Source organism: Grammomys surdaster, unplaced genomic scaffold, assembly GCF_004785775.1.
Source record: "Grammomys surdaster isolate TR1022 unplaced genomic scaffold, NIH_TR_1.0 129, whole genome shotgun sequence".
Taxonomy (NCBI): Eukaryota; Metazoa; Chordata; class Mammalia; order Rodentia; family Muridae; genus Grammomys; species Grammomys surdaster.
This window is the reverse complement of record NW_021604587.1, coordinates 18701792-18715660: the sequence shown is the minus strand read 5'-3', so window position 1 is coordinate 18715660 and position 13869 is coordinate 18701792. Positions and strand designations below refer to the sequence as shown.

At 42.8% G+C, this 13869-nt stretch overlaps 2 protein-coding genes across 2 annotated transcripts; both read right to left on the bottom strand.

The window, feature by feature from the left end:
- Nucleotides 1-1058: 1058 nt before the first annotated feature.
- On the bottom strand, nt 1059-7237 carry Il1b (interleukin 1 beta). The gene is made up of 7 exons (XM_028754300.1): nt 7163-7237; nt 6493-6554; nt 5919-5967; nt 4534-4735; nt 3802-3972; nt 2494-2624; nt 1059-1731 (listed from the first exon to the last, which is right to left on the bottom strand). The coding sequence occupies exons 2-7, from the start codon at nt 6537-6539 to the stop codon at nt 1522-1524; spliced, it is 810 nt and encodes a 269-aa protein (XP_028610133.1). The 5' UTR covers nt 6540-6554; nt 7163-7237; the 3' UTR covers nt 1059-1521.
- A 2967-nt stretch (nt 7238-10204) lies between these two features.
- Nucleotides 10205-13343, bottom strand: LOC114609918 (ras-related protein Rap-2c). Its single transcript, XM_028754314.1, has one exon. It carries the CDS (start codon nt 13264-13266, stop codon nt 12715-12717), a length of 552 nt encoding a protein of 183 aa, XP_028610147.1. The 5' UTR covers nt 13267-13343; the 3' UTR covers nt 10205-12714.
- Between the last annotated feature and the right edge of the window lie 526 nt (nt 13344-13869).

Below are 13869 nucleotides of genomic sequence, written 5' to 3'. Positions count from 1 at the left end.
GTGTGTGTGTGTTTGTGTGTGTGTATCATTTACTCTCATATCCCCATGCCTTTGTTCCTTTGGGTCCCTAGACCTGATGTGCCCTTTCCTCCCCATTTTTCTAACTTGCTCTTGTTCCTTTAGATCTGACTCAAATATCACCCTCCCTGGTTTGTCACCTCTCCTACCAGACCCTGTAGGTTTTTCCTGGATACTCCTTTTATGCTTTATCATGTCTCTATTTGGTCATTTGCCTTAATTTCTATATCTATCTGTGTATCCATCCACTCACCCATCCATCCATTTCTCTATCCATATATCTCTTATCTGGGCTTATTCTTAACTCTCAGAGTCTTCATCTCTGTGCTAGGAGCTCAAGCATTTGTTAAACAGGTGTTTGTGAACTAAGTGACTTAGGACCAAAACTTACTGCCTCTAAAGTTTCAGCTGATCTTATTTTTTGGATGAATCATGTGTAATGAAAATCCCTTTGTGTGTGTATGTGCTATGTGTGTGTGCTGTGTGTGTCTGTGTGTATTTGCATGTGTGTAGGGGTGGAGACCAGAGATCAAAATAAGTTGTTTTCCTCAGTTATTTTCCACCTTAATTTTTGAGACAGGCTCCCTTGCTAGATGTGGATACCCAGTAGACTGGCTGGCTGTCAAACCCCAGGGAACTTCCTGTTCCCACATCTCCAGTGTTGGGTTTACAGGCATGTACCACCATGCCAGGGTTTTTATATGGATGTTAGGGATCTTATTCAGGTCCTCCTGCTTCTGTGATAAAGCACTTTACTGCTTATGCCATATCCCCAGCCCTCAAATATCCTTGAGGAAGAAAGAAAGATAGAAAGAGAGAGAGAGAGAGAGAGAGAGAGAGACAGAGACAGAGACAGAGACAGAGACACAGAGAGAGAGCGAGTGAGAAGGCTTAGACCTAGACACAGGGACGTGTCTAGGGTACTTTGTTGCCCTCAGCTGTGAAGAACAGGCTTCTTGACCTCCAGTGAGGATCCTCAGGGCCCAATTTCTCTTTTTCTTCCTGTGCAAACTCTAAGAGAAATCAATAGCCAGGCAGAATGTTTTTTGTTTTAGTGAAATTTATTTTATATTCATCAAAATGATGTGCTAATTCTTCATCCATAAACATTCTCATCCACACAATAGAAACTTGTTTATTCCCAGCTTCAGTGAAGGAACTCAGTGCAGGCTGTGCACTGGTCCAAGTGCAATTTATCTCATACACATTGACAACTAGATTCTTTTGTAGACATTGCTGCCTCATGTCCCCTTGAATCAACTTAAATAGATCAATCAATCAATAAATACATAAATAAATAGGTAGGTGGTTGCCCATCAGAGGCAAGGAGGAAAACATAGGCTTTCTTTGAACAGAATGTGCCATGGTTTCTCATGGCTCTGAGAGACCTGGCTTGGCATAAGACTAAGGATTCCCCTGGAGACTGAGCTGTCTGCTCATTCATGACAAGGGAGCCCCTTAATATGTCCTGGGGAAGGCATTAGAAATAGTCCAGTCCATACTTTAGGAAGACACAGATTCCATGGTGAAGTCAATTATGTCCTGACCACTGTTGCTTCCCAGGAAGACAGGTTTGTGTTCTGCTTGAGAGGTGCTGATGTACCAATTGGGGAACTGTGCAGACTCAAACTCCACTTTGGTCTTGATTTCTATCTTGTTGAAGACAAACCGCTTTTCCATCTTCCTCTTTGGGTATTGTTTGGGATCCACACTCTGCAGAAAAATAGAAAGAAGAATTGTGTTCATGTCTGTGTCTATGTCTGTGTGTCCGTGTCCGTGTGTGTGTGTGTGTGTGTGTGTGTCCATGTGTGTGTGTGTGTGATAGAAAGTATAAAGCTACAACAGTAGGCATGTTCTCAGGGATGCTGAAGAGGAGATTGAAAAAGAAGTTCCACATTCTTTACAGCTGAACCCCATCTTTCTATAATCACTGAAAGAACCCTTTGTTTTTTTTTTTCCTCTGAATCCTAAGGGAGGATCATATGGGTGAAAACTATATTAAAGCTTCCAAGAGTACCTAGTTTCCAGGTATTTTTGTCACATTTCCCCCTAAAGCCCTGGATAGAGTGGCATCAGCTCGTGAATGGAGCTTTTGTTAGGAATGTTGCAAGTGCCAGAAGAGGTCTGAGGATCGATGGTGAATTCTTTCATTGACTTCTCCAAACTGTTCTCTGTCACATGGGAAAAACTGTCACCATATGCAACCCTTTCATCCTTGATGCTATGAGTTCTGTTGGGGGTGTTAATGGTGTCCTGACATGACAACAGCATCAAGAAGAATTGATTTCCCATGGTGAAAGTGAAGTTTATGCGCCCTTAAAAGCTATGCTAATTTTATTCTATATTTATGTAAATTGTCAAGAAGACCTCCCATGTTTTCTGGCGGGTCGGGCAGGTGGATGTCTGGGAAGTAAATAAAGACAAAGAGTCTTAGATGAGCAATGAGGGCAGCTTCTCTGTAACCAATGGACTCACCTCCAGCTGCAGGGTGGGTGTGCCGTCTTTCATTACACAGGACAGGTATAGATTCTTTCCTTTGAGACCCAAGGCCACAGGTATTTTGTTGTTGCTTGTTTCTCCGTGTACAAAGCTCATGGAGAATACCACTGGAGAAAGAAGAGGAGTCTGGGTCAAGGATACAGCAGTTTAGGGTGGGCTCAAGCATTAGACATGATAGGCAAAACCCATGCAGTCCTCCGTGGGAACCCAGAATGAGCTTCCTCAGACACAAGCTATGGGCTAGCAGTGCTAGACAGTCATGGTCATAGACAGTAGCAAGGTCAGTGGGCTGATCCAGGATTCCCTCAGGGCCTCTTAGGAGCAGCAATGAAGAATAAAAGGTGTCTAGTTGTTAAGTTCTAAGGAATAGAGCTGTTGTGTGACTGGCAGGCTGTGCGCCCGTCTATATCAGAAGTACATTTTGGTCACTATGAAAGCAAAGCTGTGCTCCTAAAAGGACTCAGGGGCCAGCATGTTTTGAGGAAAATACAGCAGTATGGCATAGAACTGTCTTAGCTGGGAAGAATGGCTTCAAAAAAGAGACCCCATTTGAAACTTAGCCTCAGCATCTCAATTGGAAGCCCCTGCTGCTTTTATGACTTCATCAAGAAACAAGAATTATTCTTTATAAAAGTTATAAAAAAATAAGATTCTCTTCACCTGGACTGGAGCAAACAGCTCCCTCCAAAGCTTCTAAGATCAGAAGCTAAAAGGAGACCCACACATTGCTGCTGTTAGGTCTTGTCCCCTCAGTTATGGTGGCATGATGCCTGGTCCATCCTATCATCTAAAAAAGCCCTGTTTTCACTTGGAATGCGTGTTATTATGGAAGAGCGATGTACGTTCCTGATGGTCAGTAAACCTCCCTACAAGAAACCCTGTGGTATTGGTGGGAAGGATATCAGCACAAGGGACAGGATTGGGAACAGAAATGGACATATCAATTCTCTACCATCCACATTTCAACCTCAAATGAGGGAAAAGAACCCACAGGCAGTTATTGCGTGTCCGTCAAATGACTTCACACTAATGTGTTATCCCTATATGGCTAGAAAAATGGTTCCTCTTTCTTTCTTTCTTTCTTTCTTTCTTTCTTTCTTTCTTTCTTTCTTTCTTTCTTTCTCTTTATTCTTTCCTTTCCCTTCCTTTCCTTTCTTCTCTCCTCTCCTCCCCTCCCCTCCCCCCCCTCCCTCCTCTCCCCCCCTCATATATTGGCCATAGTGTTTCATCTTAAAACACAGAGACCTAGTAGGCTGCCAGGAGACCAGAAAGGGAACAACTTACCTTGTTGGTTTATATTCTGTCCATTGAGGTGGAGAGCTTTCAGCTCACACGGGTCAGACAGAATAAGGCATTTTTGTTGTTCGTCTCGGAGCTTGCAGTGCAGCTGTCTAATGGGAACATCGCATAGTAACAGGTCATCATCATCATCCCATGAGTCACAGAGGATGGGCTCTGAAAGTTGAAGATGAGATGTTTAGGCAAACAATTAGAAATGCAAGCACAGTGAAGTGAAGCAGCAGAATTTGGTTTATTGAGCAATATTTAAGCATGCACAGTCAAGATTCTATTCTAATTTTACTGGGGGTATAAAAGAATTGGGAGTAGGCTGGGCAAGAACATTGAATCTGGTATGGTGAGACAAGCTTCAGTGTTTTGACCATTCACTATGGACTGGCAGTAGTGGGACTTGTGTGAAACGATGCTAGTAATAAGACCGGCTCAACAGAGAGATCGTGAGATTTGCAAGCTCTAGTGTGAGCCAGAGTACTTGGTGAACCAATGGTTGAATTGCAAATGTGAACAGTTTTTTTAAAAAGCATTTTAGAACATCCTTTTAAAAAGTTAATCAGCTTAAGGTATGACTGATTTGTTTGGAGGCTTCCTTGCTTTCTTCTAATGGTTGGGATGTCTAGCACTAAGGGTGCACTTGAGGAGGGAAGTGGACTACTAAGAGGTGGACTGAGGAGGATCAGAGTGAAGGTCTGCTGTCCACTCTCAGCCCTCATTAAGTACCTTCTTCAAAGATGAAGGAAAAGAAGGTTCTCAGATCTCCATCCTGTAAGGTCCATGGGGAAGACACAGGGAGCTGACACAGCTTCTCCACAGCCACAATGAGGGACACCGCCTGCCTGAAACTCTTGTTGAGATGCTGCTGCGAGATCTGAAGCTGGATGCTCTCATCTGGACAGCCCGGGTCAGAGGCTTGGAAGCATCCCTGTGGAGAAACCAGGCAGTGAGCACATCATTAGACCAGGGAACTCCTGTATTAATCCCACAGAATACCAAGGGCCCTGGAGATAAGTTCTTCAGTTCTTAACCACAACCCCTGTGTCTCTGGAGCCCAGACAGTTTAATTGGCTTACCCAGGGGTACATGGCAACCAGACACAGGCTTCCTGGCATCCTCTATACCAAACCTCATTTCTTCTTTATCTTTCTTGTACAGACCTTGCCTTACTGTATAATTAGACCTACTTAAACCTCTCATCTTCTGGTGTCCTTTCTGTTCAAATATTGTGCATTAATTTCTCATGACAGTACGTTCATGTTGCCTTCTACTCAACTGAGATCACCCAAGAGACTCTCAATGGCTTTTCATACACTCTTTCCTCATGTAGGCATAAGCACAGCTTTTGTTTGTAAAATATGTTACCACTTTCCTGTTCTTTGGAGAAACACCACATTAAGGCCTAACCAAAGTTGCCTTGAGGCATGATAGTTTCTAAGCTTGAAGGACAATGATAGATAATTACAATAGTGTAAAGGAAAGGTTGATTGGGAGAGAAGTTTCTGTCCAGAGTAGAGGCTCCCAGTGAAAGTCAGGTTCTGGAGCAGGCAGTGGGGGCCAGAGCCTGGCTGAGAAGGTGAGAGGCTTCACCCAAGGCTGAGCTAACCAGTTATAGTGGTCTTAAAATATATTTGTTTAAGCTGAGAACTAGATTTTGAGGCTGGGGGAGACTTGTTGTGGACTTGGGAAAAGGTCTGAGAGAATCAGCTCCCTCCTGAGTGGGGCAATGACGTGGCTGGACTGATGCCATGTGGCATTTGAGAGTTCTCAGTCATCATGGGAAGGGACAACTGGGATGCAGAGTTTAAGTGATCAGATTAAGCTCCATCCATCTGAAGGGAGGACTGAATGTATGTTGAAGACCTGACTGTCTTCCTAGCATAAAACGCCACGATTGCCATCAGCAAGCCTTGGTGTGTGGCTATGGTAGGTGGAACTGTGTGGGAGCCAGGTCAGTGTGTGGGTTGCCTTGTCTGTGTCACTGAAAGAGGCAAAATAATCCCATCACAAAATAGCCTGGGAGCAAGGCAAGCCAGTATCCCTCACCCTGTTTGGGGCTTTTCTCATGCTACAGTCCCTCCATAGATTGGGAGCCAAGGTCAGAGTCTCACCTTCATTTTTGGGGGTCCATCAACCTCAAAGAACAGGTCATTCTCATCACTGTAATGAAAATAGACTTGGTCAAGTGATAGCTCCTTATCAATACTGATCAGACAGACTTTCATTGTTAATAAAACCACACATAGTATGACACTCAAAACTTCCTGAAGACGTCTGGCAGGTTCTACAGTGTTACATAAGCAACAGTCTAGAAGCAGATTCTGGGCCAGGTAAGTGGGAGCTCTGGGTGCTCTCTGTTGACTTCTGACACCTAGATTCTAGACTAGCAGAGTTGACTGAAGTCTGAGCTCTATGCCCTTGCTTCCAAGCCATACTTTGCAAAAGGGTCTCCTATACTGTCCACATGGAAGTTTTTCTTTCCATTGCATCTGCAGGAGACCCTGTAGTGACAGCACTTAAGACCTCAGGGTGGGCTTGGGGGTGGAGAAGTCAGCCTTTAAGCCAGGTGGCTTGAACTCTGATAGCCATTGAAGGCAATGAGTTGGGGACACTCTGGCCTCTGAAAGTAGGCAACCCTCCATCCTTGAAAGCAGACTGCTGGACCACTCTCCAGTTCCCACTGACCTGTCAAAAAGCGTCATTTCACAGTTGAGTTCAGGAACAGTTGCCATAACTGCTTTAGACACCTGTGTGAAGAGAGAAAGTGGATGGGCATCCAGTGTTAGCTCCCTGAGGGGCTACCTTCATATGTATTTCTCTCAGCTCTAGTTCAGGGCAGGCATGCTAAACTGATCTCTGAGGAGTGAATGAATGGAGGAGCTGTGGTATGGGTCTAGAACAGTGGTCCTTCTGGAGCCAAGCGGCCCTTTCACAGGGGTCACCTAAGACCATTGGATAAGCAGATATTCACAATACAATTCATAACAGCAAAATTACAGTTATGAAGTAGCAATGAAAATAATTTTAGGGTTGGGGGTCACTACAACATGCGGAACAGCGTTAGGAAGCTGCTTTAGAGGAAAACAACAGCTGAGCTAAACCCTAAGCAGAAAAGCAAACCTTTTCCAGGAGACAGCAGTTACCTTTTAGATATCAGCTGCTATATAAACAGCACTCATTTTCTGAGTATTCATAAGCCATGGACTTACAGTTACTTTTTATAAATAAAAAGCCCAAAGCCCATCAGTGGGGAGTGGGGCAGAGAGAGAGAGAGGGAGAGAGAGAGAGAGAGAGAGAGAGAGAGAGAGAGAGAGAGAGAGAGAGAGAGAGCCTTTTCCTGAGAGGTAAGTCTTACTTGCACAAGGAAGCCTGGCCAGAGAGGATCCCAGATCAGCCTGTTATGCCTCGAACCACCACAGGGTTTGTTGTCTACCAGTTTTCCCTCCCTCATTTTATAGTCCTAAAAAGCAGAAGTGAAGAGCTGAGAAATTTTCCCTTGGGTTAACTGATTTCACAAGCACACTGAAGGTGGGGGAGGGGAAGAAGCTTGATGAGAATTCTTAGGGGAAGAGGCTGCTGTTACCCTGAAATAATTTCTAATCCCTGGAAGTACAAGGGGTGGCAGACTATGACACATTTGAAGTGTGTCATCGTGGTGGAAACAGGCATTATTTCTCCCTGGACAATTGTGCAGATGGTGTCAAAATTAAAAATATTGGGTTTTCCTGGATTAGCTGGACATTTTCAGTCAGGATGTGAGGAACAAAAGAGGGCACGTAGATTCACACCAGAAGTGCATCACCTCTCTTGCCTCCTTGTGCTTAAGCTGAGGAAGCTTCCCAGTTCCATCAATTGTGTTAGCAGGAGCTTCTGGAGAGACACTTGCACTTCCTTGCATGGGTCAGGGCACACAGTACTCAAGCATCTGTGTAGGCTTGTCATAGGGTAGGGGGATCCTAGAAACAAGCTTATGCAGTCTGATAATGCCAAGGTGCTTATAATACCATAGCCAGTCTCATGTTGAAACCGTATCAGTGCTAGGTGGTCAGCAGAGTGAGCCTGAATTAAGTTGCACCCTGTAAAAGTGATGAATGAGGCATGATCACATTTCATCTTGAAAAGTATTGTGATATTCTTTGCCTAAAAATTATTTTGGCGAATTCTTGTTTCTATAAGATCTGGGGAGATTAAATCTCTTGGCAGTATCACACATCACTAGACTGTTAGCTCAGAGGGCCCAGAGCACGTACCCAGGGGAGACCTTCTTGCTTGGATGGAATGAACAACCAGGTCACATGAATGGTGCACACAGTCTCTTGGGCACATCTACGGTATACTAGAATCCTCAATGGAATCCTAACTCATTCTCTGAGCCCTCAGAGAGTCTGTGGACTCTATTAGAGCAGGTCTAGCACAGTGCCTGGCATATGTACGAAGGCAGTAGGGCCTAGCATGAGTGAGTAGGAATTTGGCAATGTGTTCATTCAGATGAGTTTGTACCTAGTATGTTTTGGTTACTGAGCTTATTCTGCAGTACTAAAGGGAAATATACAGAGAGAACTGGAAGCAGGAATAGACAAGGCTCTGCTATGAAACAAGGTTTACTTACTAGGCAGCCTTCTTTTGTCTAATTTGGCTCACAGTATCTCAATTTCAGGAAAGCAAACAGAAGAATCCCATCTTTGACCAACTATATGTTTGATTTGAAATCTGAAGGTGGTTCAGGGTCTCAGTTTCATCTGAGTTTGGTGAGCAATGGTCGGTTTTCAGCACTAAGATTTTATAAGGTTTGTTATCTGGTCTGGTAGACAATCCAGAGGTCCTGTCTGGGCCATCTGGTTCATTTGTCTGTTCTGTCTTCACAGGATCCACATTACACTATGCCTGGAGGGACTAACCCTTTCCTCAGAGCCTGTGTGCAGGACTGGAGGGTCTGATGATCTTGTGGGCTGTCCTGACAGAGATTATTAGAGACCCCTTTGAGCCGGGCAGTGGTGGCGCACACTTTTAATCCCAGCACTTGGGAGGCAGAGGCAGGTGGATTTCTGAGTTCGAGGCCAGCCTGGTCTACAGAGTGAGTTCCAGGACAGCCAGGGCTACACAGAGAAACCCTGTCTCAAACAAACAAACAAACAAACAAACAAACAAAAAAACAAAAAATAAAAAAAATAGAGACCCTTTGGTCTGCTGATGTGAGTTGAGCTAGGGATGGTGAAAACAGGGGCAGAGAAGAAGGTTAACTAGGGGCCTGAGCGTCAGCTCTGAGTCCTTTCTCTGAATGATTTGTCAGGAGCCTTGAGCTCAGCCTAGTTACAGCATCTTCTTCACCCTCTGCTAGTTATAACACTCCAAAAACCCCTGAGTCTGATGCGAGAGAGGAGTAATTGTCTGGTAGGATGCTGGGGAGGGGGACCACATGCATGAAGACAAATGGCCATTTAAGTGTGAATAAGAGATGAGGAGATGAGAGGAGGCTTGTCTGGGGCAGTGATCTGGTTGATGACTTTTTCTTCTAGAGGGACATTTTGGAACTATGAGGCAACGCCTCTGGTATGCCATTATTCTGTCATACCTCATCTTGGCCCTGTGGCTTGGACTCCAAACTTCTTCCTTTTGTCATATAGAGCATGCAAGTTGCACAATATGTGTATTAAACCCTGTCTCTTAGTCCACACTTCCTTCTGGTCCCCAATGAGTAGAAAAAAACAACTCACTATAGAAATTTTTATGTTGGGGGTGTGGTATAGTGATTACGATACTGGTGATGATGTAGGCAAAGGAAATGAACAAAGCAAAAGAGGAAGTCGGCAAGGCCAGGATGGTGATGTGTACTCCGGCTTTTGGGGAACTCTTCAGCTCTTGACACACTCAGCACTTTTCAGCTGTTAAGATTTCCTCTGCTCTGGCATCTCAAGCCTCCAAGATGGAGGCAAGCATTTCTTCAAAGCTGAGGGTGCCTTGGTACCTGTCTTACTTACTTTTATATTGTTGTAATAAATACAAACATGACTGGCTTCAAAGTCATGACAATTCTCATGCGTTTGTCTCCCAAGGACTGAGATTACAGGCATGAGCTACCAGGTCCGGTCAACGTATGTATTCTACACTGGGTGCTTCCTTTTTGCTTATCCTCTTACTCAGAACAGAGCTAAGCAATGACTGTCCTTACTACTTTCTCCAGACCTTGCCTCAGTCCTCGAGTTGACAACTTAGTACAGGTCTTAGGGGTCTGTTCTTTCCCTCTCATCTTTTCTGTCCTGGCTAGTTTTATGTCAACTTGACACAAGCTAGAATCATTAGAGAGGAGGGAACCTTAACTGACAAAATACCTCCGTAGGATCTGTCTGTAGGCAAGCCTGTAGGAAATTTTATTTTATTTTATTTTATTTTTCCATAATACAGATATCTATTTTATTAAAAAAGTTACAAACAGGTGGACTGCAGGGTCATCTTACAAAATGACAAGAATGAAATCTATTGGAAAAATGTACTTTTACAAATCTTCATAGGTAATTGTTCAATGTTTGTACTTGCTATTGGAGCTTTGACTGTTCACTGATAAGCTTACAGTACAGTAGATCGTGAGAATAGGTTACAGGAATTATTTGCAGAGCCCTACTGCAGTGATTTGAACAACTCCTAAACAGATGCCATAGTAAAGACAAGACATATATTGCATTTAAAATTCATTTCTTATCCTAATAAGCAACATGCAATCTATTGAGGAAGCTAAAATAACTTTTGGTCCCTTTTCTTAAAATGTGCTGGAGAAACCATCTTTAAAATCACTTTCCCCTGATTCCTGTGATCCTAAGTGAATCCGAGTGAAATTTGCTGCTGAGGTCAATTACAATGAACACTGTGATAGAGAGAGAGGTGACGGAAGGCAAAGAAGGGAAGGAAAGAAGAATATCCATAGGAAAGAAACACTGTATAAACAATCAATCTGCAGACAATTGAAGCCATCATGAATTATTTGATTCCTTTAGAATTTCACAGAGCTAGTAATGACGAGCCACAACCACTTACGCTACTCTGAATGAGCATTTGGGTTTAAAGTGCAAACTCAAGTTAAGTATTCACTTCCAGCAGTTTGTAAATGAGGAACAAATGTCTCACTCGCTGCTACCCTTATACTCTCACCATCAAACCACAAATTTAAGAACAAGAGCTTGCTTTGAGGGAATCTGATCAGGAATCAAATGCAACACGATTTTAAAAAAGGAAATCAAAGTTTAATCATTTTCTACTCATTAATTAATGGCCATGCTGACCAATAAGTCACATGAATGTCGATATCACTTTATTTGAACATCACACACAATACAAATTTCAACTTGCCACACCCGTCCACAAACCATCACTGCATATTAATAGAGCTTTGCTTGACAAAGTTATTGAACTATTATTATAGATCAAAAGCATAGTTTTGGTTTTGTTTTATTTAGAAGCATGTTCAAATGACTAAAGCTGGGCTCCTAAAATTGAGAACTTTGGTGCAGTAGGTGAGCTGCAGTTACTAACTTCTGCAAATTAAAAGCACACAAATAAAACCAAATAAAAACCCCAAAACAAAATACTGTCAAACTTACACAATTGAAAAATAATTGCTAGAAAAAGCACTCGTCATCATGATGTTAAAACTGAACCAAAAGATTACTCATTGTAAGTTTTTTTTTTCTTTTTCTATACCTGCGTTATTGGTAAAATGTTCAAGTATTCAGACAAAATGTGCTGATTAGGTAAACAACATGGAAGGCAATGGCTATTAGAAAGCACATTTGCAAAAATAAAACACAGCCAGCCAGAGACTTGGTGCTATTTTCCCTCCTGTTACACAGATTTCTGTCTCTACTACGAACATGCTTCTTGAAAAATAACTAAAAAGCAGTTGTGATAGTGCAAGAAAACATTAACAAATATTGCTTTAAACTATTATTCAGAAAGACAAATATTAAGAACTAGAAATTGTACATGGTTTTATCTGAATTCAATTTTACATGTGCAGAAGTCTACCAGATGTCAATGACTAGCCTGATGGGCAAAGCTGAGCTATCTCTGTTTAGGTATACAATTAATTTACCATGGACACAATATCCCTTTTCAAAGGCATTGCTAAGTAGGTCATAACTAAGTTTAGAACTTCACAGAAAGAAAAATGTTACTGCCGCAATTCAATGCTGTAAATGAGATTAACACATGTGAAGGCCTGATGGAATCAAACACTTAACTCTTCAGTTTCAAGTAAATGCTGTACAGCCAATCCCCAGTATCACCTGTAACTCTCAGAACTCGTTAATTACAAAAACTGCACTTGAAGAAAAGGGATAGTCCATCTATACAGGTAAAATGTGATCTTTAGTTTCTTTTTACAACACTGCCACACGTAAACAAAGTCTCAAAGTATTAACCAACCATTTAAAGGAGAAAGATTTTACAAATAGGATGAAGCATTGGTACGAGGTAATATACAGAAGTAACCATTTGTTTAAGGCTCAATTTTTTCTCCATTATATCTTTCTTTTAAAAGGCATTGAGTAGGTAATACTGAGTTTGAGTAATAAATACAAGTTGAGAAACTGATTAACAAAATCAACTAACATATTAAAATTAACCCTTTCATATTAGCCATCAATAAGAACTTAAAAGCTATAAAAGGACGGATTGATAAAGAACAGACTTTAAAGGTATGGTAAACGTGCGAAGCATTACGGTTAAGGTCCGTGGATCTTGAGGGCCAAAGACCTTATGCACTTCATTAGATGTATGGCAACATGCTGTGATAGAGACAGGTTTACCAAGGCTCAGTTCTGCAACCCAGGTTGTAAAGTTCTCCAAAGCAGCATCTGTGCAAATTTCCTCTGAGTTTTTATCTGCTCGGTATGGCCATGTTTGAGGTTTTCTTTTCTACTGGACAACACAAGTTGTACAACACTGATCTTGCTTCTCCGGCAGGGATGAATAGTTCATTTGCCTGACGATCTCAGCAAAAAGTTCATCCACCATTGATTTACTTTTTGCTGATGTTTCCATGAAAGGACAGCCCCATTCTTGAGCCAGAGCTCTGCCTTCAGAAGACATAACCTCTCTTTCTGGCTCCAGATCCACTTTGTTTCCTACTAGGATTAGTGGAACTTTCTCGTATCTCTTGACTCGCACAATCTGATCTCTCATTGGCTTGATATCCTGAAACGACTGTTGATTAACCAAACTATACACCAGGATGAATCCTTGGCCGTTTTTGATGTACAGATCTCTCATGGAGGCAAACTGCTCGGTTCCTGCGGTGTCCAGAATTTCCAGTACTGACGGGGAAGAGTCCACTTCGATCTCTTTGCGGTAGAAATCTTCAATGGTGGGGTCATATTTCTCAATGAAAGTCCCAGTGACAAACTGCACAGTGAGGGCAGATTTGCCAACCCCTCCGCTCCCTAACACCACTACCTTGTATTCCCTCATGAGTCTCACCTTCGCCAACTCCTACCCAAGGGGGGGGGAAAATAACACCCCGCTAGCTGCGCTGCGGCAAGGCCAGGCGGAAGCAGGAAATTTTATTAATTGGTATTTATTTGGGGGAGGAACCAGCCCATTGTGGGTGGTGCTATCTCTGGGCTGGTGGTCCTGGGTTCTATAAGAAAGCAGGCAGAGCAAAGCAGGCAGAGCAAACCATGAGGAGCAAGCCAGTGAGCAGCACCCCTCCATGACTGCTCTATGAACCTGGTTCCAGGTTCTGACCTTGCTTGAGTTCCTTTGATAATGAACTGTAATGTAGACATGTAAGCCAAATAAATCCTTTCCTCCCCAAGTTGCTTCAGTTATGGAGTTTCATTATAATAATAGTGACCTAAATGAAGACGAATTGGCACCAAGATTTTGGGGTATTATTGTGACAGACCTGAGCATATTGTTTTGGAAAGACTTTGGAACTATGTGCAAGAAAAAACATTGAGTGTTCAATTCCTGGTGAGCTGTCCCTGAGAGCTTGGAAGACAGGAATATTGAGGGCAACACAAAGATGGAAGCCTGACTTGTGAAGTTTCAGAAGGAAGCTAAAAGATTCCT